General features: G+C 39.0%; 1 protein-coding gene across 2 annotated transcripts in view; it reads right to left on the minus strand.

Moving 5' to 3' along the window:
- The window catches only part of ZFYVE26 (zinc finger FYVE-type containing 26), a 3506023-nt gene that overhangs the window by 1818773 nt on the left and 1660050 nt on the right, over positions 1–27200 (minus strand). For both annotated transcript variants that reach the window (XM_044074068.1, XM_044074069.1), the window contains one exon: positions 25203–25433. In XM_044074068.1, the coding sequence (XP_043930003.1) occupies positions 25203–25433 (231 nt within the window). The remainder of the gene's footprint in view (positions 1–25202; positions 25434–27200) is intronic.

Consider the following 27200-nt stretch of genomic DNA (forward strand, 5'->3'; position numbering starts at 1 on the left):
GTGTCGGACAATTCTTGAGCACTAGCTTCGGTAGGGAGTTCTGAAGCCGACTCAGCCGGGGCCTCTCTGGCCTCGGTGGTCGGAGGTATGGTTTCAGTAGTAGTAATAACCGTGGACTCGGTTTCAGCCGAAACCGAGACACTCGCGGTAGGCCTAGCCGTGGTTTCAGCCGAAACCGTGGGCCACGAGTGTCGGTCCTTTTCCTTGCGTTTTTTGACCAAATGCGAAGTCGGAGTCTCCGACGGCATTTTATAAGCAAAAGCGGTACCAAAAAATTCCTCTGCAAACTCTGACCGACATCTAAGAGTCCGTCGGTTGAAGGAGGCACAGGCTAAACAAGCTGATACGTCGTGGTCTGGGCCTAAGCAAGGAAGGCAGTAAGAATGGAAATCCTTATGAGATATTTGTTTCCCACAAGTTAAACAATTATTGACTTTGTCTGACATCGGCTGAGGCAAGAAAGAGTCCCCAACGGGGTACTTAGCTTTTTTCGAAGTCTTCGGTAGCTGAAATCTCTGGATCTGACCGACCGGCACTTGCGAACAGCTTCTGCTTCGGGCACCGCGCGGCAAAAAAGACTGAGGAAAATGGTGTCGGCTGATGCCTTTATACCCCAGCAGCTCTGACGTCGGGGAAAGTGCGACATCAGCCGAGGCCAGACCCAGACTTTGGAATCCGGCTGACCGAAGGGCTGCCTGAGGCAGGACAACCCATATGTTATGACTGCAGATACATCCTTGAAGGACATCAGAAGACGACTTCAGGAAGGACTGCGAGGTCCACTAAAGCTATTACTCTCATGTGGTAATTTGGACAGGGGACAGAGAATGGAGGTTGAAACAGACCAAATATTTCAACACAAATCTAGCATTATGGTAAGCACCAAACTTTCATATTGATGATGTCTCCTTAGTCTGCCTCAACCTATGGGACAAAGTCCCCAGACAGGCTGATCAGGGCCGCAGTAAGAGAACATTCTATAGAATAGTAGAACCAAAGTGTAGCCCTTGACCTAGACCGAATGTAAGGTTTGCCATGACTCGCACAAGTTTGAGTATTAGACCAAGAAGATGCTGATCAAATTTAATTTAAAGATGCATGACTACGGAAGGCTGTCAAGGTAGCAACTGTCCCAGTGTAGTGACTCATTGGTTTAGATAAGGACAATATATTAACTTAGTAAAAGAGATACAATCAGTAGTCCATTTCCCTGGTATAACTCTGGAAAAAGCATAAAAAAAAAAGTTGGTCAAATTTTCTGATGTCCCTTGTCCTGTGAAAGTAAAACCTTAATTGTCTGTCAAATGTAAGCAGTGAAAAATGAAAAACACTGGCAAATAAAGAGCTGGTTTAAAATTAGACTCCATGACCACACTAGGTCAAAAGTTGGATTTATTTCACAAGGAAACCTTGTCCTTGTGAAACATTTGATGAGGAGGCTTACATGACAAGGCCAGAAGTTCAGACGCTCGTTTAACAGAAGTCACTGCAACCCAGAATTTTTTTTTCCCAATATAAAACATTTAGATCCACACTAGCAGCAGGCACAAAGAGACTTGGTTAAAAATAAGTAAGCAAATTAATTAATTAAAAAAGGGAGCCCTGGTTGAAGCCTGTAACACAAAGGACAGATCCTAAAGAGGAACTGTTATGTATGGTTTGTGGACACCACACCTCCAGTCTTACTGAAAACAGCTCAGAATGAGCTACCAAAGACTACTGGGCTGAAAGATTCAACTGAAGCATCCTCATATGAAACCTGGCCAAATGGACTAGAGGGAATGCAGCTGCTATTAACCAGAGGAGATGCAGGATGAGAGAAATGGATGACCTCTGAAAAAGAACCTGATGGAGCTGAAGACATAATGACAACTGGAAGCTTGGCAATCTGAGAGGCTGTGTCCAGATGGCAACCCATAACTCCAAAGCCTGAACCAGCTGTATCTTGGATTTATCAAAGTTCACAATAATTTCTAGACCTAGATACAGATGGTGCAAGGAGTGTCATGCAGGAAGCAGCTAATTGAGGCCGCCATAAGGATCCAATCATCCAGGTAAGGGAAGGCTAGGAACCTTTGCAGCCTGAGCCAGGCTGCTGCCACTGCTATGCATCCGGTGAACACATGTGGAGTCTGTGGTGAGCTTTTATGTTTGCTCCTGGTCAGCATATCCTTGATTATGTCTAAACAAGGTGTAACCATCAAATGGAGCATTCAGACAGTATACCTTAAAGCTCATGACTAAGTTAAAGAGATGAATCCAGGCAGGGTGCCATACTGTTATACCACAGCCTGAAGCTCTGGTGGTCCCATTTGCTGTGACAGAAAGTAAGCCCATGAAAATGTTTGAAATTGACAGCATGGTTGGCACCTGAATCTCCATGGACTTGTCTCGGTTGACGCCTGGGTTACTACAGACTTGGTAACCTCATTAATCAAGTCTCTCTGTAGTGTGGTCAGGTATGCCAAACAGTTCATAGGTTCATAGTAGGCTATCTGCCCTAGGGCATTTATAAGCCTAGCCAGAATGTGTTTGGCTTTCACCACCCATTTTAAATTTATTTTGCTATGCCCTTTTTCGAGGTTAGTACACTGTGCCTCTAACAGTGACACAGAAGTGATACCCGGGGTAAACCTACGATCTCCCATCCACTCATCAAGATTCCTCTTGAAGTGAGTCAATGAGGGACTCTGCCTAACCTGGACTGGGATTTTATTCCAGAGTGAAGGGAGCCTCTGGGTTATGAATCTGTCCCTCCAGCATGTCCTATTTATTTCAGTGCTGAGGTTCAAGTCTGTCAAGCGTGTAGCTCGATGGGATTTGGATTTTCTGAGGTGCAGCATGTCCATTAATTCCGGGTTGGACATGGCTTTATACGTCAGGCACAGATCACCTCTGAACAGGCGGTATGCCACTGAGTAGAGCTGGAGTTTCTTTAACCGGGCAGCATATGGCATCTGTTTGAGCCCTTTGATCCTCTTGGTGAGGTACTTTGGGGTCTTTCCAGTTGCTGCAGGTGTCTGGTAAGGTACATCCCAAAAGGGCATTGTACTCAATTATGGGCCTGATGAGGGATGAGTAAAGAGGCACGATGACCTCCCTGATCTAGATGTGAATCCCTTCATGATTAGGTGGGCTATATAAAATGTTTTTCTAACCACTTTGGCCACGTGGTTGTCAAATGAGAGATTGCTATCAACTTGGGTCCCCAGGTCCCTAATTACTTCTTCTGTACTTAATGGATTACCACCTATGTGGTAATTTGTGGCACTTTGTTTTGCCAAAGGGATGACTATACACGTTTTGGCATTTAGCTTGAGGCCATGGCTCTGGCACCAGTTGTCTGTTTCTATGAGGCCCTTTTGGAGGATGCTTGTGTCAGCTGGAGAGTCGATTATGATGCCCAGTTTGCAGTCATCTGCGAACTTGGTCAGCCACAGTCCTTCCGTGTTGCCCTGTACCTCCAAGAAATATATACCGAACAAGAGAGGTAGCAGGACTGAGCCTTGTGGGACACCACTTGTAACTGGTTTGGAGTCTGACATGGCTCCAGCAATTCTAACCATGTGGGTTCTGTCCTTGAGCCAGTTTGCCATCCATCTAGTGACATAGGGGTTTATATTTAAGCTGGTGAGCTTATCTATAATGCCCGAGTGGGGTATTGTATCAAGGCTTTGCGAGGTCCAGGTAGGCTGTGTGGACCACCTTCCCTCGTCAATGGCCTTGGTGACTGTTTCAAAGAAATCAACCAGGTTTAAGAGGCAGGATCTGCCCTTAACAAAGCCAAACTGGGTAGGATCCAGTGTCTGTAGGTCCCCAATATCTTTATTTATGAGGTCCATGATGATCCTTTCCATAGCTTTGCAGACCAAGCTAGTCAGGCTTATGGGGCGATAGTTTCCAGGATCCGTTGAGGCACCACCTTTATGGAGAGGGACCACTGTTGCTGTACGCCACTCTTTGGGCACATATCCTGTAGTAAGGCTGAGATTGAACAGTAGTTTTATGTTTGGGTTTAGCTCTTCTTGGAGTTCATGTAGGACGCAGCCCGGGACACCGTCTGGTCCCATTGATGCTGTGTTTTTTGCTTTGGAGAGGGCGGCTCTTACCTGAGCATCTGAGATGTTAGGGGGGAAGCACTCTGCTGGGATAGATATTTGCCCTAGGTGGTTGAAGTATACCTGCTCTTCCTTGATTTTTGAATCAATGTTTTAGACTCTCTATTTAGAGGATGGACAGATGCACTCTCCTCTGAGAGTTCTTTCTTGGTGGTCGCTTATATTACAATGGCATCAACCACAAGCCCTTCACTGCAATGTGCACTAACTTTGGGTGGAACTACAGCCCAGTCAGACTTCTTCAGGATGAGCTCCACCACATTCTGTTTTCTCCATGCTCTCTTAGACACTTAATCAATGAGTTCATCAGGAGGGGATATGACCCAGACCATGGATGGCCCTGCACCAAAGGATTCAAGGAAAAATTACTCCATAGGGGAAGGGGATGTAGAGGTTCAACCTTCCCTCTGTCTCATCAATTTAAGAAGACTGCCACAAGAGGCATCACCATGGGGAGATTTAGGTAAACCTTCCCCTCATTGAGGTCAGTATCCTGTGTTTATGACTCCTGAGGGGAGTCTAGGTGTCTCCTCTTACACTGATGTCTCCTATGCTGCTCAGGGGGAGGGGATTCCGGAGGATATAAAAAAGCTTTAGGGAACCCTGGCTCTGGGAATGCATGTGGCCTCACAGTGTAGGCTGTCCCTGAACAAACTTATGGTAGGTAGAGGTAACAGGTTGACTGCAGGACTGGGCTGGATCCGATATGAAAGTGACACCCCAACACCTGCATAGGATAGGATCCTCTCCATGATTTTGAACACAAAAGCTGAAGTCAGACAACTAGGGAAAGACCTATTCTGATTTGAGGATCAAAGGGAAGCAACCATGTCAACCTGGCTGGATCAGAGGCAGAGACAGGAACAGAGCTGTCCAGGACAAAGATCTTGAGGGGCAAGCATGGCTCCAAAAGCCTCAGAGTTGACCTCATCCCTGTGCCCCCATGAACAACCTCTTGGTTCCGAGATGCAGTCAACTCCAAAATGCATCAAGGACAAACATGGAGCTGAAGGCAGTCATTCTGTCAGCACTCATATGGGCTGGAGTCAGATCTGAGACCAAAGGATCCAAAAAGTGGACCAAAGAAGAACCAAGAAAGGGGGCAAAGGGGCAAGCTTTTGGCTCCCTCAGAGCAAAGTGAGGGGGAGTCATCTCCAAGTCACTCTGCACCTGCACAAATGTATACATTATCTAGTCCTTGTTTATTTTTGTAATGCTCACAGGATCTCACAGACCTAGAGGGTGCAGACAGAGACTTTAGCAGGCTGGTGTGAAGGTCTAAGTCCTGAGACCTAAGCAAAGGGGATTACAGCAGTGTGTCTGATGGCTCCTGTGAAACCACCAGCACCAGGATGGCAGTTAGGGTTGGCAAATGGTTCCAGACTGGGTCCGCAGAGAAGGAAGGACACTGTGCATCAGACGGTCAAGAGCAATGTGGCATCACTGCTGAAGAAGTTGAGAATTGTGACTGGAATACTGCCAATTCTGAAGCAATGGAAATAGACACAAAAAGAGAGAGTCATGGGGTCTTCTTTACTGGATCATCAAAATCTGAAAATTCTGCAGACCTCTTTTCTTGATTCTGTCTTTACAGTTTTCTTTAGGTTTGTCCTTTTCTGTCTTATCTTTATCCTTACCTCTAGCCTTCTCTAAGGACGTCTAAACTGGGGAAAAAGAAAGAGAGGAGTGAGACACTGAAACAAAAGCAGGAAGGACCCTTTTAAGAGAATCCTGGCACACCTGGCGGCCAAGGCCCTCAACCCATAGGAGGCAGACACCTCACAATTTTGATCTAGATGAACAGCCACCAGACACTACATGAAGAGGTCCACCAAGTCCTTCAGAGCACATTGTGACCACAATTCAAGCAGTTTCAAAAACCTTATGTCTTCTCAGCCATCTTGAAGAGAAAATTCTACTGTAAAACTATATAAAAAAAAAAAACACAAGGCAGGAAAAAATCCATTAAGATCCAAGTATCACACATACAGATACATGAAAAATCAATTCCTTGACAACACCAGGACAGAAGACAAAACCCTAAAACTAAGCTTCAAAGAAGAGGAACAGGAATCAGAACCAGAACAAGAATTATTGTAAACTAACACCAAATCTGCTTTGAATCACTAGAAAAAGCACTTATCTGAGCAGAGTGCAACAAATGAGAGCTGAGGAGATAACATAGTAGTGCAGAGTATTACGAGAGAATAGATCAAGCTTTGGAACCAAAAGCCTACAGTGCTGGCCTCAGATCTGATCAAATCTCATAATGCAAAGGCGGAGAAGGGCGAAAGACATTGGATTTATTCCTACCCCATAGTTATGAAGGCTGTGGACTACATAATCTTTTTAGATATTTTGAAGCTTCTGCAAAACGGGAGTATACAAGGACTATAGTCACCCTTAGGCCTTTATGGCTACCTCTAGAGATGACAGTACTCCAACAGGAAGCCACTAACAAAGTCTCATAGAAGCTAGTAAAATCTCAGACTCAACGGGATGTGAATCTTGGACTGACACCAAGTTAAAGTGAAACAGCAGCAAGTACAGCTCCCCTCCTTTCCTGTAGAAGAAAATTTAGGATTCAGACTGGTTTATAACTGAAAAAAGATACACTGGTTTATATGGGCACAACAGATACAACTTTTGTTAGTAGTATTTATGAAATTGCCAAGTATTGTGTCACATATTTTAAAAGCATAAGGAAAGTACAGCTGTGTAAGTAAACATACCTTAACAGCAGATGTTTCAATGATCACTACTGCAGTAGCCTTAGCTATATGGGTTATATCTTGCCAGGGATATAACTGGCAGCCAGCTTCCAAAGCTTGAGGACACTTTCCATGCACCCAAAACATTAGTCAGCTCCAGTTGACATACAAAGACAGGTTTGGGTGCCAAGCCCTTTAGAGATTTCATGTCAAGAGGGAGAGAGAGGCTGAACCCTGAAAGGGAAATGTTAGGAACAACAAAAAATAAGAATTTACACCCTGGCATAAACATACCAAAAAACACAGAGGATGAAGGAAGGGAGTGAGTACTGTAGCAGTGATCATTTGAACATCTACTATTAATACTTGTACAACTGTACTATATTAATCTTAATGCTCACTGCTGCAGTAACCTTAGCTATATGGGTGGATTAATCTATCTTACTACATTTGGGAATTGGGAAGAGAAGAGTCCAGATGCCTCCTACAGAATGATTCAAGCAAACTCTGATCTAGACCTAGACATGAAATCAAGCTTATAGCACTTTGTAAAAGTATGCACAGAGAACCAAATTGCTGCTTCTAAAATACTTTTAGAATCCAGTTCTTTTTTGAACTTGTGTAAAACTAAAATACAGTTTTCTTTTATAAAAATAATCTGCTTCTACACTAATATTACATAACACAACACGATATAACCGGAACAAAACTGATTTGTATTAACAACACAAAAAGGCTGAAGGCTGAATCTAGACCAACACACACATAATAATAATATAAAATAAAATGTGTGTGGTGGTCTAGATTCAGCCTTCAGCCTTTTCCTGTTGTTTTTTCCAAGTTTGATTTTGTGCCTTGGTGATACTGATTTGTATTAATGTTTGAACTTATTTAAAACTAAAATGCAATTTTCGTTTGTAAAAATAAAATTAACTGACGCTCATAAAATTAAAATAAATACAATTTGTGCACAAAATCATATGAATTCTAACTGCAAATCTATGCCTGGAATATGCAATTTATCAACAGTATGTAGGATACTAATGTATACACGGAGGGAGAGAGGTAAACAGCCTCAGCAGTGGCACCAGCAATAAGGAATACAGGCATGAATAATTTTATTTTGATCAACAGACTACCATACTCTCAGAAATAGAAGAAACCTGCAAGTTAGGACAGGAATATATTACAAAGTCAGTAGGACTGTTAGGCAGTAATGATAAATAAAATGAGAAATACCACAGTACCTTTTTCATCATTTACAGAACACCAACAAAAACACTAAATTCAGAGCTAAACAAAGTTCTGGTTCATTGAATACACCAGGTGTAGTGCAAAGAAAGTTGTTTCTGTTTATTATTTATATATTTGTTGGTTTATCCCCCCCCCAGCTGCAAGCAGCCTCAGGCTGTTTCCTTGACTTACCCAATTCACCAATCCCTGGATCCCACAATTCTTCCAACTGGATTTCCTGTAAGCATATCATTTTTTTCCCACAGGAAAAAGCAAACAGATGATTTGCTTCATTCAAATCCCCCTGTGCATTTACTTATGAATACAGTGGGATGAATGCGCAGCAGGAATGAAAGTAACAGTACAGGACTTTAAGCTGCTTTGCCTTTACTGCCCAGGTTTCTGTATTATGCTTTAGTGTTTTTTGCACTACTGTTTTGTATGCCTTACTTTTCAGCTTCTTTGGCAGTCTTCTGTCGCACACAAACCCGGACACTCTGTCCAAGTTGGCTGCAGCCCCTCTGATTCTAACTTTCACAACCAACTCAACCTTCTTCCCAGATACTTGAAGCTGCTAATCTGTCCCCTACTTTCCCTTCTATCTCAAATTTCAGCTTCTTCTGATTTTTACCACTTGCTGCTTTAACACTTGTATGTACTCAGTTTCATCCCATGAGTGTTCAGTTTTTACTTCATTCCCCTATCATTTGCTGAAATTCTTGTTCAGAGTAATGCCATATCATCTGCATACAGCAGCTTTATTCATCTGCCCCCTCTGACCTGTAGGCTAGTCCATCAGTGGTATGGAACAGCAGTCAGCTCAGAGTTGAGCTCTGATGCACACCCACTCCTACTGGAAACTCCTCTGTGAGTCTGAACACTGTTTGCATGTTTGTCATTGGCTCCTTGTACAGATATAGGTGTACCACATTTAATCTGAATCAGTCAATTTAGACTCTAATAATTTCGACTGCTAAAGGTCAAAAATCTAATTTCTAAAAAACAAACAAAAACATTGCTTTTTGCAGGGAGACTGTGCACTCTCATGCTCCCTGCTAATTACATAAACTAACCCCAAAATCACACAAGCATTAAGTAAGGGCAAATTTCCCAGCGATCTCCATGGCTGTTAACCTAACATACACCCAAGATAAGCATCCAGATAGACACACAATTGTTTACCAGAGTAGAACACTGATCAAACAATAACCAATTATAGTCTCAGTTTTACACACACACATATACATGCACCCATATACATACATACATATGTGTGTTTGTGTCAACATAACAAAATACCCACAGCATCATAAAAAAAAAAAAAGATTGCCAAAAGAGAACATGCACTTTTATTTTGTGATCCAGTATCCAAAACCCTATCAATAAATTCAATAAAGTTTGCCTGAATAGTCACAGTTTTATGGAAAAGATTTTTCTAAGCTTAGGTGCAGCATTGGGATTAGGGTTAAAGTTATCATGCGTTGGTGAAAATAGTAAGGATAGGCAAAGTGGCTTCATCTGTACTAGCTTAACACAGGCTAATTCTAACCCTCATGCAACTCCAGCTATATGCCTTACCTTACAAAAACACTTCCCATACATTAGACATTACCACTAGATAAGACACAGTGACACACACCGCACGCAGAAGCACACATGCACAACACTGAACCTACCTCCTTAACTAGCACTTACCTATCCATAACCTGCAAACACTCACACATATACACACCCTAATGTGGAAACTTTATATCTGAAAGTTTTGACATTAAAATCCCAAACTCAGACTTAGCTTATTCTCATATATTTCATTTTCCTTCCTTTGACACCAGCTACAGTCAACAATGAGAAATCTTGATAATTTCCCGACGTGTCCATTCTTTTGAAGAACTGAAAATGCAACAAAGTGAATATGGCAAATATGTGTGTATCTGTACACACACAAGCAAGGACGCACCAAGTACAAGTTTCAAAAGCATAAAATCTTAAATCTGAGTGCACATAATCTCAAGTGTATGGCAACACATTGAAAAGATGAAGTTTCATTTTTGTAACAGATCCAATCAAAAAATGAAGCAAACTGTATTATGATTTGGCAAATGAGGTGTTTCCTTGTTAATGCTAGACTAAGGAGTCAAGCCAATAACCTCATTTATACTAAACTAACTATATTATCAAATACTGATCACAAGAAAGATTTTGTATGCCACTATAAACTGCTGTCCAGTATTTTACCACTTAGGTTTGCTTACATTAATTTTTTATAGCTACAGAAATATATGCAGTATCTGTCAATATTGCAATGGGCTATTGTGACGACAAATGTAATCACCATTAAAATAATTTGAGTCTTCCTCAGTTCAAGCCATTACAGTTTTTACTGATGCTGCATACAGTTTATCGTGTGTTAAAGTTCAACTTTCAGTTGTTTACCTTCCCACGACAACTTCAATCCCCCTACAGCTGCTTCTTGCAAATGCCCCTCTGCTTTCAAATCCAATTATGTCATGTGAGAATAGTGCTGATTACTGTACCATGACTTGCCTGCTTGTTGCTACCCCCTTGCCTGCATCATGTACAGGATAATATACGAATACACAAACATGCTGATCAGCTGACAGTACTTCTGATGTCATCATGTCAGTGATGCCACAGGACTGCAGGCACTAGATCATGTAACTGCTGGTGAAGGGTCAGTGTGTTATAAAGTCGTAATTTAAAGAGGCCACTTGGGATTTAATCTCAGTTAAGGTTGAATATGGTATTGCCATGGAAACATCAAATAGCTGACATGTATCATGTTCTCATGTATTTTGTAAAGGACAAACACACACACACCTTTCTGATTATTTCTTAGTTATTGATTTTTCCTATTTAGTTACTAATTAGCTTATCCCAGCTCTGCAAGTGAAGTTCCCTTCTCTCACAAACTGTTGTCTTCTATCAGCTTTGCTTTGTTACCATCCTCTTTTTTTGGGTCTATATCATATCATCGAATGTTAAAAATATTGAACGCTCTAAAGAGCGAAAATGCCAGACCACAAACTCTTTATTGTGGGGGCTGTGCCCCCCACACCCACCGCTAAATATATATTCTAACTCCGGGATCGCACTACAGTGAGGAAAGGGCAAATATTCCGACCTTCACTGTACTGCGATCCCACATGAAGTACTTCGAGGTCCGGCATTTTCGCTCTTTAGAGCATTCGATATTTTTAACATTCGTTCATATGATATAGACCCCTTTTTTTATACCACCCCAGATCAATGCTGTAAGGCTTCTCTGACAACCCAAGGTGGCTGGAATGCAATCTTAGCCATCAAGCAGTTGATACCTGCTTTGAAGGGCATCTGTAGAAAGGATCAAAAAATATTAATGAAGGATCAAGCCCCAAATTGCATAAAATACACAAACCTTACAGAGATATTAGAAAAAGAAACATGGCCACCTGCTTGATTTTGCACTCTGCCATATGATGCGGAGCAAAGCAGTTGTAACCAGTCCAAAAGTAAAACACACAATTTTGATATAAAGGGGAAAAAACAAGCACTTCACCAGCTCCAGCAGGAAAACCAAGATGTTTTATATCCTATTACAATTGCTGCCTGGAAATATATTTCTTAAAAAAAAAAAAAAAAAAAAAAAAAAAAAATACTTAATGTGAGTTTGATACCCAAGCCAACATAGTCTACAAATTGCACTGAACAAAACACAAACTTTTCAAATTTCATAGCTATTTTTTTCTTTATGAATTCATCTAATTTATTTAGGAAGTAACTGAACTCCTCAACCACAACCCAGGACCAGAAGTGAAGAAGTAAAAACAATAAATATGTAGTTTCCCCGTCCCTTTGCAGAAAAGAGAACAAAAAAAAAAAAAACATCAAACATCCAGTAGATTTACTTATCCATCTGTTAACTGAATTACAGACTTATTATCAGCCAAAATGACATGATGGGATCAAAAATACAGATAGACTAAACTGCCTTTACCACTTCCAGAAATCATCGAGACAACATGTGGCGATACTTCTACTCTATACCTCCTTTACATCAACAGGCAAGTGCTGATCGTTTCCTTACTCTTTTCCCAAATCATACATAAAGACTCGGTCACGGTTCTGCTTGCTGTCGTGGCTCTACTGCTGTCATGCGGTTCCGTTAATATGATGCAACGGCAGGTGAGGGACAAGCTCTAAAAATGATAATTTAAAGGGGCTGCACAGAAATTCATGGACTGCAATTTTAAGTCTAAGAGAGGAATTTTCCTATACATATCAGAGAGCTGAGCAGTTTGCTCTCAGCAGTCCCAGATTTTCCCATTATATTTTTTGCCCTTTCCCTTATCAGATGTTTAACATTTACGGTAAAACACTGATGGTTATAGTCAGGTATGGCACTGTCTCCAAAAAACAAGTTATAGATTAAGGGAAAATGTGTTACGCTACCACTATAGCACCAACTAACCTGACAATGTCTGTTACTTTGCAGCAAACAGTAACAGTGCTATATTAGTCAAATAAGAGTGCTGATGACAGGGGCAATTAGTGTATTTGTTTTTTAATATGTATTTTTTTTAAAGCCAGATAAGGCATATTTACGCATCTATTTAATGGGGGGGCACTCCCCCCCCCCAACCTCGTCCTACTGCTCTGGTGCCCTTGTTAATCAAGGCATTTAATGAAGTGGATATTTTTTGGCATTTTCTTTCTTTCTTTTTTTTGACTGAGCTGCCTTTCCCCCTGGGTCCTAGTGCCTGTTTGGCTTGCTACTCCCTCTTCTTTACAAACTGTTCTAAGTGTGTACAGTCTGTACACATCCTGATGTCCTTGAGTTGTATAAAAAAAATATATATATATTTTTTATATTTTATATATATATATATATATATATATATATATATATATATATATATATATATATATATAAATCGGGAATTAAAGGGACCACTCTGGAAATTGTGACATCCAATTATTTAAATTACTCAGGAAGCTTTAACAGCCACAGAAACAGGGCTTTGTAACTTGCAACTCACACTTAACCCAAAAGATGAAACTACCCCCCCCCCAATCCCTCTGTCATGAAAAAACAAAATTTTAAAGTTCTCTCTCCTGGTAATACAACCACTGAAGTTCCTTCTTATAACAAACTATTAAGGGTGGTGGTGGATGATAATCTTGCATTTGACCTGCACATACAAAATTGCACAAGAGAAACTCATGAAAAACTAAAGATGTTTTACAGAGCCAAAAATGTTCTCACCGATGCAACTAAAACTACACTTACCATTACATCTCTCCTCCCAGTCTTTGTGGTGTTCCCAGCCTTACTAACCTCCAGGATTCAAAAAAATTATAACTTGAAAAATGCTACAGCAAGTCTGCTACATTTGTAGCAAATACCCCCTTTAGAACCCACCACTGTATAGCACTGAAAAGCCTTAATTGGTTAGCGATGTCACATCAACTAACACTTGCACAACTTTTTACCAGCTATAATATTATCCAGCATCCATCTGCCTGTCCAGCACTAAAAAAAATTCTACTCAGCAATGATCCCAGTCTGCCATTGCTATCCAGTGACCAAAAACTCCTGTCTGTCTACAAACCTAACAAATCTGGTGGGCACTGATATAGGTAAGGAGTTCCAGGCCTTAGCAACCTTGTATGATTACAGACAATCAGCTCTCTGCCCTCCTTCCCATCTTTCAAAACCACTCTGAAAGACATCCTAGTTACAATCTGTTCTTGCTCAAAACCGGGATAAACTACATCCATAAATGTGAACTTTGCTTTCGTTATACCTCCTTACTCTCCCCCTTCATCACTTACTACTTTAGTGCTATCTAATTCTCTCTTCTGACTTTCTGTAAATATGGTATAAGTCTGTTTTTCCTTTGCTTCATATTGCAATTCCTATTTGTATTAGACTAACTTACCTTTAATTTCTCTACAAACTATCTAAAATTTCTCTAAATATTAAATGATTGTCCTGTACCTTGTATCAGTTCTTAACCAGTATTTTATATTGTCTAATTTGTTATTTAAATAGATGTTTTTGTTTTATTTTTGAAGATTATAAAATTATTCTTAAAATTTTTTGTAATTTGGAGCTTTTCTCCCTGTAGGCCATGTCTGTAGTGTCCAGATGTTAATGCTAGTGGTCTTAATAGGGCAAATGTTGAGCCCTATTTTGTTGGAAAGAGATGTTCTGATTGGATACAGATTTTTGATTTGTATGAATCTGGCCTGCTCTGGTTAGGTTTAGACTAGGTTGAATATTTAGGAAGTAAATTGTTGGTATACTGTATATCTTCAGAGAGAAGGTTTAAAATGTCTGAGGAAGACTTTTTTGTGGGAATGTGAATTTAGACTAGTATAGTGGAACTGGCGCTTGTTAATAAATATAAAGTAAGATTATATTTTACTTGGTAGGTCTGTAATAAGTGAAGGTAATTGTATACTTCTATGGTGTTCCACATTAGAACATAACAAGCAGGCTAGTATTCCAAACTGAATTCGAATGTTGGTGTATCCATGTCTAATTAATTTATTATTTTAATTATGGTGTTTTTGATTGAATATAACAGAGGCAGAGTATAGGTTGGGGGGGTCTCACTCAAACGACCAGGATGACTGCATAAGGGTTAACACCCTAGATGGAGGGACATAATCACCAAATCAAAAAGAAAGGTAGTTAGTGCAGCAAGGAATGCAGTGTAATTGCTTCCATAATCTGTAATTATCTTTTTTTGAAATCTGCCAAAGGCCCTAGAGCCATAAATTTGAGACCCCTGGTGTAGGTGGTAATACGAGTGACAATGTAGGGGCAGTGGAGATTGACATGGGAAGGTTCTCTGGGTTTTTTAATAAGTCATGCAACAGCTTGACACTGGTAAGTTTTTTGATTTAGCTGCGTAAGGTGTATGTATGAAATAAAATCCCAAACTGTAACAAATTCCCCATCAGGCCAGACAAGTAGAATTGCCACCAAGAATAAGATGTCATTATTCAAATGTTAGGCAAGAGTATTCCGTCTTGCAACTGGTATTGCATTTGTTTTTAATTTTTAACTAAAGTTTAAGTGAATATAAGTCCTCATCCTTTGACTTGTCATATCTAATTGAAAGTAATCCAGCTACCACTCTGGTAGGATTCATCAACGTAGTTAGATGTAAAATGCAATGTAGACATCAGACAAGTACCATAGATTCCATTGTAAATGAGCTTGAGGGAAAAGAGATTCTCCCTGGTTTAGGAGTTGTGCCTGTGAAGAAAAGTTTGAGTAATGTAAGCTAATGAAAAAGGCTAGAAATCCAGAGAGCTACAATATTAGCACTGGGCATCCAGATTTGGTAGGAATTTATTGATAGTGAAACTGATCATACATATAACTGAGAAATTTAAAGGGGTAGTTTGCCAAGACATGCAGCAAGCTTTGAATGTATGGAAATTCATTTATAATGCTTTATCTGGCTGTGACTTTCTGACCAAACAGAAGCTGCATAAAGATACAGTTCATAATCAAAAAATGTGTAACATTTTCCTTTTCTTACATAACCTGCTTAAAAAGTGTTCGAGATAAGGATGCCAAGAAATTACTTGCTTGCACTTGTTTTACTTGGTCATTCCTCTTAACCTTTTATCGTATGAAATCTGGATAAAGATGGCCAGAAATAATGGGGGGGGGACTGATTTTAAATATTGTTCTGTAAACTTAGAAAGGTGCTAGAATAACAGGTTTTGAATTAAGTATTTTTCAAAAGATAAGAAGTCCAAAACTCAAATTTCTGTTTTTATTTAGTTAGTTTAGTCTTCAATGATTTGCCATAAAACCATGAAAATTATGAGGAAAGGAGTAAAAATATGAGGCAAAATCTGTACAGTTGAGAGGTATGCTCCTATTACCCTGTCCCAAGTGTTCTTCCAAATATTAATGACATGAAATGGGGCATATAGAGTCTCCTACAAGTTTAGCAAAATTAAAAGTCCAATATTTCCAGGTTTTCTTATTCTGTCATGTTTCACAAATCTAATACTTTGTAATCCCACATTTATTTGTCATTTTCCGAGTTGCTGGTTTTATTCCTGTTTATCTCCCAAATACATAATTTTCTGTTGAAACACTGGAAAAGGTTTCACTGGCACAGTCTCTGTAAATGATTTTGTCCCTCCAGGAAATAATATTCTGACGATAGCTGGATACAGCAGTTTGAATCTCAAGCCTGCTTCTCGACATTCCCTGATTAGTGGAATAAATTTATTCTTCTATCTTGGTATACAGTGAGTAATAATTTTCCACAAACCCTCTGTCTCCCACTTTTAGTACTTTGTCCTTCTGCCACAGTTTTGCTAGAATCAACTCCTGGTAGGATTGCATCTTTACTATTAAAGTTGTAAGGTTGCTTAATTAGTCCAGTTGCTTATTTGTGCTTTCATAACATTAATAATGTATTTTCCTTCCAGTTTCTCTGATACAGCAGATAAAGTAACTTATGTGCTTTGTCCTCTAATTCTGTTATTTTTTGAAACATCTCTTCTTGAGCAGTCTCATTCAGCCAGCCTTTTCTTCATTTCAACCTCTTATTTTTGCAGTTGTATCACCTTATCTGAATATTTGTTTAAAGCTTCTTCCATTTTTTCCAGCCTTTTGTTATTTCAGTTCATATACTCCATCTGTATTTTTTATTTTCATCAGCTCTGAGTACATTTTACTTATTTTTCCTCTAGGTTACTGGAGGTCATGTCTTGCGCCAAAGTTGGAGCTTGAACTGCCTTTTGCTGAACAGCTGTAGAATTCTTCCCAGTCATTGTTTTTTTTCTTCACCTTTTGTAATTTGATTTTTCAAGTTCTCTGAATTTCTTTTTTGCTGGCATTCAGGCAGTGCACTTACTAGCTAGTTACTTTTCTGAGTTTCTGTTTTCACACTGGGAGAGCTGAAAATTAAGCTGTAACTCTGTGTACAGCCATCTTGGAAGTAATTCCTAACCAAAGAAGCTGAGGTGTGTGTTACTGGCTTTACTGACTTTCAAAGCCAGTACAACACTGTTCTGCTGTCCTTTTTTCCTTTGTAACTTAGCTTTACATATAGAAGATAAAATTCCATTCTTTACGAAGAACTGATTTGCATCTATAATCATAAGCCAAGAGTCAACTCGAGCTGCAGTTGTAGGAGAGTTAAGTGTTTTACTGGCTTTGAAATCCAGTAAAGCACTTGGTACTGTCAGATAGCAGCAAATACCTCTGCTTCTTTGCTTAAAGGTAATATGCAATTAAAATAAAACTGAAAATCATCCTCCACTGGAAAAGTCACAGTATAATCAGTAGTGTAGTTATTTTTAAATTGCCCAAAAATTTGCAGCATACAAAAATATTTTGCACTATATAAAAAAAAAAAAAAAATAAGCATTCTATTCCACTACAGAACTTGCAAGCCCCTTTGTCCAATCTGATTACTTGCAGCATGATGATGATGATGTAAGTTCAGGAGTTCTGGTGTCTGTACTTCAGTTCTGCTTGACCTGAACCATTAAAAGTAAAACGAACAAAAATAGATATATTTAATTAAATATTAATATCTGGTTACCTGAATTGTGACTTATTTTATTGTGCTCCTGAATGGCTCCATTGCCAAAGTAGAAGTTCCAAGTTTAAATGGGTATAATCAACTATTTGGTAATGTAATTTTTTTTTTATTTATTAATTTGTTACTGTACAAGTAAATCGGTAGAAAGGAAAGGCAAATTTTTCTGCCACCAACTTAATGTCACTTAGTAATGCCCATCACAGGTGCATTATTTTCTGTGAACATAGGAGTAGAACTGCCCCTAGCCACCAGTGAACTACTAGAAAATGCCAAGATGCTGCATTCTGTTTCACCAAGTTGTGCATATCATACCTTCTGGCCTCAGGAGGTGTATCCATATTCATCAAGGATACCCATATCTCCAGGTTAGTAACACAGCATGATGCCCCAGAGATCATCCATAAACCACATTTCAAGTATGTCCCAAGAAGCTCACTCTGCATTCCTTGAGAACTTGGAAAATATAAAGGTCCTACCCCCAACACCATAATCTTGAGTGATTTCAACTACCCTGGTATAGACTTACCAATGTTCCAACTCCTATGCTCAGCGATTCATAGAATTTATAAATTCAAATGCCCTTGAACAACTAGTATGTTCCCCCACTAGAGGGGACAACATATTGGATTTAATCATCACAAACCATTATCACCCCTCCTTGGTCAGATCCGACCACAAATTGATAACCCTGGACATCCTCACTCCTCCACCTCCCCAATCAAAGAAACCATAGTCAAAAACCTTTCCAAAGCAAACTTCAAACTACTTGCATCCCTTCACTATTCCCTTGCAGAAGGATAATGATATCCAGGATGCACTCTATATGCATCTTCAGGATTGCATGGACCGTATATATCAAATAAAACCAAGACTCCTTCCTCAAGCAAGAAGAAACTAGTCTAGTGGAAAAGGAGGAGACTTATACAAAAAGGCCGAATCTCAAGTAGAAAAATCATCCCTGATCAGCATTAGTAAGAAATTGAGAGCCCTCATCAAGTCAATTAAAGGTAATTTTCAAAAGAAGGGTGCCAAGGATGCGAAGGATAACCATAAGGCGTTCTGAGCTAGTATAAATGGAACAAAATACACTGACCCTTCTGACATTGCCAACATCTTGGCTGGAGGTTCAGTGTGCAAATCCACCACCACCACCTACAGTGCCTATTACCATTCTAGGGGAATGTGTCCAATTATTACAAGAAATTAACCCTGCATCTTAATACCCTGTTCAGTCTTAGTCTCTCCACAGGATATGTGCCAATAAGCCTCATCAGTCTGATCTGTAAGGCTATGGGAACTCATAAATGGAGAGATTGGGAACCTCCAGTCGCTGGACCCCACACAGTTCAAGCCACAAAGGGCAGATCATGCCTCCTAAACCTGGTGGATTTCTTTGAGACAGTTACTCAGGCTATAGATAAGGGAAAGGAGGTACACACAGCTTACATTGACCTTGCTAAAGCATTTGACACCATTCCCCATATTGATAAGCTCACCAGCCTGGTGTCACAAGATGGATCGCAAACTGGCTCTCAGACAGATCTCAGATCTATGTCCGAATCCAGACCAGTAACAAGTGGTGTGCCTCAGGGCCTCCTGTTTGGCATATACTTCTCAGAAGTACAGGCAGCAGGTGACTGCAAACTGGGTGCTATAATAGAGTCTCTGTCCGACATGGAGATCCTCCAGAAGGGCCTAAATGAGACTGATGCATGGTGTCAAAGCCATGGTCTCAAGCTAAATGCAAAAAATGAAATCTGAAGAAGAAATAAGGGATCTAGGGACCCAAGTAGATAGTCAGCTTTCCTTTGATAACCATTTTGCCAAAGTGGTTAGAAAATCCTTCTATCAAGATCTAAGGATGTAATGGTGCTTCCCTCATCAGACCCATTATTGAGTACAATGCACCAATTGGAATGTACCTGGCTAGACATCTCCAGCAGCTGGAGAGACCACAAAGGTACCTAACCAAGAGGATTACTGGCCTCAAACAGTTGCCCAAAAGCTAAGACTGTTCTCTATTGCATACTCTCTGTCTAATCGTGACATAGCCATGTCCAACCCAGAATTGTTGAACATGCTCCATCTTAGCAAAACCGGATATAAACCTCAACACAACAATGAATAGAACATGCTGGAGGTATAGATTCCCTTCGCAGAGACTTCCCTTACTATGCAACAGGGTCCCGATCTACATAAGACAGAGCCCCTCACTATCACTCTTCAAGAGGAACCTTGATGAGCGGATGGGTAACAGAAAGTTCACATCGGGGATCACACCAACAGCACTACTAAATAGAACTACTAAAGGGGCGGTGAATACCCACAACGTACACTGTGTAATATAAGATAGCCCAGTACCAACCTATGAACCTAGAAAAAACGGTCAATACAGAGGAATTTGATATGGTTGAAAGGTATGGCTGTTACACTCTTGGTAGGATACAACTCCTATATCTAAGGCTACTGCAACTGTGATCAGTATGATATACATAGATTAGAAGTGGAAGGACATTTTTGGTGGAAACATATTGTAATCCAATATACAACAGATTTCAAAGAAATATACAATGATGTCTTCTCTAGAGTACTAAAAAATGTAGAATTTAGGAGACAAAATCCAGGGCATCTGCGCTTGTGTCATTTTATAAAGACAGTCAAGAGGATCAATTTAGCACAGCCACTGCAGTTAGAGATAAATGAGACAATTATGGAATAGATGTAGAATAACATGCAATGCAATGCATCAAATGCTCAGATTTAATATTAATCATAATTATATTGCAGTGTGCCAAACACACAGTGATGTAAGTGTCAAAAACAAAAATAAAAACAAAATAACGTCTCAAAGAAACATGCAGATTAGTTTATTATATATGTGACGCACTGGCCCAGTAATCAAGGAGCCCCAATCCTCACCACTAGCACCAGTGAAGGATGTACACATTGGGAAGATGACAAGTACACACACAGTAAAGTACAATTTCTCTTAAGAGCACAAAGAGATCACAGTCAGTCTGGGGCTGGTTTCTCCCTCTTTCACCAGATCCCCCAATAAGACTCCCTACTGGCACAGCTATAGAGTTGAGTCCTTAGCCAGGGTTCCAAGCCAAGTCCTCCCAGGACTCTGTCCAAACAGTGCTTCGGGTCCCTGCCCAAAGAGCCGGACACACATATGCTCTGAGATTTGATTTATACACAAACAGACACCTGGGAAAGGTTGGCACAGGTTTACTAGCTATGCCCCCTTCTGCCCAAACCATAAGGTAGTTATCACTGTCACCAGAACCCCTAATCATCTACGCTAAGGCCCTTCACAAAGGGTGACCAATCTTACTGTGTAATGTTACCGTTATCCAAATGGCAAGTAGGTGTGACCAAGACTTGAAAGGTTATTTAAGAGTGGCCTGTACAGTGTCACCAAATACATATGCAAGTACGCTAAGAGCTTAAATAGCTCTAAAGAAATCAACCACAATTAAATGGTTTAAATATTTTTTTTAAATAAATAATAAAAGAACAAGACAATACTCAGTGACTCAGCACAGTGACTACAGAGTTCAGAATCACAGGAAATATTTTAAAACAACATTGCAGGACAGTCTCAAATAAATACAGAAAACATCTAAACTAATCTTACTATATTCCTATGTATCTTAAAAACAGATTACTGTAATCTAGTACTTACTACTAGCAAGGCAAGTGCTGATGAGAGAATGTTTCCAGGTCTAAAGACAAATACAAAATGCACAGTCTCTAACAGAGTTCCCAAATTAATATCAAAACATTACTGCTGGGTTAGCTTTGGATGATATCACTTGGGTCTATATTACAACACCGAACATTCAAAATTTTGAGTGTTCTAATATCGACCCGTTTTCTGCGAATGCTGAAAATATCAAAGAAACAGAAAACTGAATTTTTTCCTAGGGAAAGAATTTGGTTGTCCGTTTCTGTTGCTTCTGTATTTTCAGCGCTGTGGTGGAAAGTTACGGGTCAGGTTCAGGTAAGTATGCAATTGTGTGGACGTGAGGGTTAGGGCAGGGTAGGTGAGTTAGGGTTAGGGCATGGATGAGGTGACTGTGCGACAGCGATGGACCTTAGGGGTTAGGGTTTGGGTTAAGGTAAGTGGATAGTTAGTGATGTATATATAGTTTAGTGTAGGGTTAGGTGTAAGAGTTTAGATGTATGTGTGTGGATTGCTGTTTGTTTGGTGTGCTTGTGTTGTGTGTGTGTGTTTTCGAACAGCGAATTTTTTCCCTAGGAAAAAATTTGCTGTTCTGTATGTTCAATGTTTTAAATTTTCGATTAATAGGGTTCGATATTAGAACACTCGAAATTTTGAAAGTTCAGTGTTCTAATATAGACCCAATCACTCTGTGACCTGCTCTCAGTTCTCAGGCTAAACAGATATTTAGAATTTAGCACCTTTGTGTCAGAAATGCTTATCTCTCAGATGTGCAGCTGCTAGGAAGTCACAGAGCAATAAAAATACTTTACATTTAAAACCTAGTAATTATTTCTGTTTCAAGACAATAAGAAAACCTCTGGCTGTAGACACTGTGTCTGCTTGCTGCACTGAAAACACAGTCATAAAACTCTTTACTTTTCAACTTATTTTCTTGAGGGTCTGCAAGTTAACTCTGTATGTTCCAATTATAACATCAAAACATACATACATTTGCATAGGCATATACATTTCTGTTCTCTTCCAGTAGGGTACACTGTGGTTACATTCTTGAAGCTCAGTACATAACATACAGTTCAACACACACTTCTGCATCAGTAGTTTAATATCCTTATAACATATAGTTATCTTAAATTTGTAAGACAAGCATACAAATCATATTAATATTCACAAATGACATAGAATTATTTACAAAATTCCAGATAGCTGGACTGGCAGTGTCACATTTCTATATAAATCATATTAATATTTTCAAATGACAAATAATTATTTACAAAATTCTAGCTAGCTGAGCTGGCAGCATTTCGGTTTGTCACAATATAAAACAACAAGCATCCAACTTTCGCAAATGCTTTTTCAAGTTAGAAAACATCAAGAAACCAACATCCATTTTTAAATACTCTACATTTACTAATTATATAACTAGTTAATTAAAACACATCTAATAAAACAAATAAGTATCTAAAATGTCTCATCTTCAGCACAGGCATTATATTATTTTTAACATTCAGTCCAGGACTTCTATCATCCCTTCATCTATTTATCCATCGGTATTCCAACCATTCTGCTTCTGACACCAGATCACATCCTCTAAAAGTATGGGGTCTTGTGGAAATACCATAAATCTAAAACAATGTGCATCATTTGGACCATTTAGATGTTTATATAATGCACTACTATCCAATTTTCTCCGCATCTCCAACAAATAGTCACAAATCCTTTCTTTCAATTTCCTGTTTGTCTTGCCGACAGAAAAAGCCAGACAAGAATCACAGATGGAGATATATATATATATATATATATATATATATATATAGTACTGCAATCAGAATACTGATAGTTGCTATTATCTATACTTAGTGATTTGATGTATAAATGCATTAACTTTAAATACAATAACTACAATTCCTGCATGGAAATGCATCCTTCATCTGGCAAACCTTACATTCACATTACTAGTTTTATTAATTTCATCTAGCTACTTATAACAATTTTGGTTTTAAATTCATACATCTCTTATAACTGAAGTCAGGTTTATCAACTATATAACTAATTGTCAGTATACTTTAAAATATACCAGTGCTTATTAATAATGCTTTTAAACATGTCTGGGTAAACTAAATTTTGTTCTCAGTATTCACCCTTCTTTCACTAATTTGCCTTCCTTGCAAAAAGAGGGTTTACTTCTAGTGCTTTGTTCAGAAGTAAGTTTTAACTTATTCTTACTTAAATTCATTTCATCATAGCCCCTATTCTTGAAATCTAAAATAAGATCCTCCATTTGACTATTTAATATATCATCCTTTACATTTAGTCTAGCTATATGCAACACTTGATCCTTAGATATGTTATCAAATACAAATTGCAGGTGCATACTTGACCTATGTAAATGTTTTTTTCTTTATATAAACTATAGTATGTAATTCATCATTGTACTTCTCTAAACTAATACTAAAAATGTAATATTATGTAAACAAAAGGATTTCTTAAAATGTGAAAAAAAAGCAAAGTTGTTTGTTAAATATTCCAAAAATACATCTAATTCCTTTATATCAGTATTCCAAATCACAAACATAATAACAAATATCTTATAAAAGTTTATATTGTAAAAACAGGAATTCTTCTCTGAAAATACATATTCCTTCTCTCACATAGCCATGACAATATTCATAATGATTAGTGCTTCCCTGTCAAAAACAGACAATGGTAGTAGCTGACGTCTTACAGGGGACATTAAGTATCCCAGTACTTTTTGGTATTACTGGATCAGACATAGCCAGGGACACTAACAACAAAATAAGTCTAAGTGCGGATGACATGGACACCATTACCAGTTGTAAGAGTAAATCTTCACAGAACATTTTCTCAAATTTGCTTAACTCTATCACTTCAGAGTCTGCTCCATTATGTAAAGGAATGGGGTGTGGGTGAATTTCACTCACTTTACCTAGGGATACTAATTGAACTGTTCAATGAAGCAGTCTGTTCCTCAAACAGACTTGATTAGAGACACTACAACCTACCAACAAAGTGGGACAGCAGGACATGGGGTAAGCCTACAATAAGTCTTGAATGACTAGCAGACTAACTGGGCAAATGACAACCAATGGTTAATGTAAGAACTTCAGCATATCCTCTGTGGGTTTCAGTAATTTCCTACAAGATGGATGGCAGTAACTCAGGCAAATACAGAAAAGGACACTGAAGTGACAATACGACAAGTGCAACAATAAGTCATCAGATACACAGTGAAAACAGCTGCGACTAGAGATAACACTTTATGGGATACTGTTGGGAAGAACCTCACAAGTAGAAAGCATATACAACCACTCCACATTTCACCTGTCAAATCACAAATTAATTCCTTACAAGAAGGGAATCAAGCTATTGAAAACACCAAAAAGGTAACTAACAGGATGGGAGTGTAAGGCATACAAGCAAAAAATGAAGGAGTAGTTAAACTAAGTTAGAGAAAGTCAGGGAAGAAGGAACATGTGAATATGGTATCATACAAGAGATAATGAAGGGCAGTCTACTGGAATATATTTGATGAGATGCAACCAACAAGTTTTAATTAATCCAGACTTTACATAATTCCTTTTATCATAGGATAGCTGGTACTAGCTACCAGAGGAAACTGTGAAATAATGTTCTACAGTTACCCTCAAAAGTGCCCAGAATATGTGAAAGACAAGGTGGAACATTGTGGTTGGTCAGCTACAGACTAACTGCACAAAAGTCATCACATCAGAGCAGTAGTTTTTCTTCTTTCTGACATCATCAATGTGCGATATAATATTTCACAAGTCTTTCTGCTTTTCTAACAATAAACAGATAATGAAACACTCTGTCCCTGGAAGCTTACCTGAATCTGAATTTATACTCTTCACAAGCACAGCAGCCAATGTGTTAACATAGTCAAAAAAGCTCCGTACATAATCAGGCTGGTCTGCACTATGGTGCGATGAGGCATGAATTAGCTGGTCTAAATTTTTTAGCAGAAATTTCATCTGACTACGGACAGGGTGCATCTCCAGTTCCTGTGGCTTCAGTGATGACTGTTCCATCAAGGCATTCAGCAAGCTCACTCTCAGTTCTGTAGAAGGAACAATCATATTTGTATTACTTAACATATACAGAAGGATTTTCAGTTATTTTTAAAGTTTTCTAACATTTATTAGTGTACATCTGACTACTTAGCTGTGCCCATCTGGTCATTCTACAGCATAGCCTCAGAAGAAGTTTATTACCTGTACAGATCATACACAGTCAGATATTCTGGGATTACAGAATTTTCTACTCCAAATATAAATATGTATTTAACATATTAGCTGATTTATAAAGTCTTTTACAGTGGGTATACTGTTGGAAGCACCTCTCTTGTAATCCTAAACTCATTTAGAGTGTATTTTTGGCTGCAGAATTTGAGGGTACATGTCACAGTGCCTAACTTCTATGTCCATCAGTTTGCCCCCATTCATTGAGTACATAAACCCTGTAAAACAGGGAAAAAAGAACAACCATAATATAACAAGATATGCAACATATTCTTCCCAACACACAGATAACTCTAACAGTATTCACTGGATGTTAAGACACACAGTGGGACAGCAGAAGAGTAAAAAAGCACTAAATCAATGCTAAAGGCTTATTTAAAGATCGAAGAATAGACCGACTGTGTGCCTGTTGCATCTGAAACCAATAATTTCCCACACTGTGTTGACTATTGCAAAGAACCTCAAGCAGAGACAAAAAAAACCTCAACCTACTTGGAGGAGGGAGACAAGACAAGGCTTAAAAGGGGAAAAAAACTCAGAAGAATGAATCTTGTAACAAGAAAGTGCCAATAGACAACTGACTTCTGGCATCGCAGACTAAGCAATAATGCCCGGTGGTAATGTGAAACAAAGACCATGTGGCCACAGCACAAATTTCTTCAAAAGATACATTTTTGAAGTAAATTCTGAAAGCAGGCACTTAGAAGTGATTTGCTTAGGCAACGCAAGTCCCTCCATTGCTGGAGGAAAAGGAAGGAACAAAGACTACATCTTCTGAACTCAAGTACCCTCCTTCAGGTAAAAAAACAGAGGTGATGTTGCATTTTGAGAGTAGGAAGGGCCCTTTCTACCCTGATTTCTAGTTTTGCAAAGAAAATTGGGAGATGAAAGGATAGGTTTAGTAGAATTCTTAAAAATGATCGAAGACTCATTCTTTCGAATGCTTCTTGATCGAACTTGAAAGCATGAAAAGGCAAAATAGTGAAACGGCATATAAGCAAATTCTTTCTCTGGGAAACAAATCGCTTGGCCGCTTCCATTACTTTGCCATTTTCGTGACTGTACTGTGATCTCGGAGTTGGTATATTTTAGTAGGGGAGTGTGGGGGGCACAGCCCCCCCCCCCACACTTTATGCACTGTTTAAAAAATGTTATTTATTTATTTTTTTTTGTGGAACAGCGATTTTTTTCCCCTTGGAAAATAATTGCTGTTCTAAGCGTTTGAGATTCTAAGCTTTCTCTTACATGGGTTCGATAAATCATCATTCGCTTTTTTTAAGCGTTCGATGATTTCACATAGACCCTACAAGATTATGGTCCTCCATGAACAACATATTCCATGACAAGAACTCACAACCACTGAACCAACTGCTCAAATAGACACTGGGCATGCCAGTTCATCATGAAGTTAAAGTACCAAGGAGATAAGTCTTAAAAAAAAAAAAAAAAAAAAAAAAAAATATCAGTCCTACCCCCTACAATGTCACAATTATCAGAAATGTTGCATACACGCACCTTGATAGTGAAACAGATTCAAATAGGGCAGTTGTCTGACATAATTCATAACCTGCAAACTGAATGAGCCA

This window comes from Protopterus annectens, chromosome 6.part0 (assembly GCF_019279795.1).
Source record: "Protopterus annectens isolate FY-2018-M chromosome 6.part0, PAN1.0, whole genome shotgun sequence".
Taxonomy (NCBI): Eukaryota; Metazoa; Chordata; order Ceratodontiformes; family Protopteridae; genus Protopterus; species Protopterus annectens.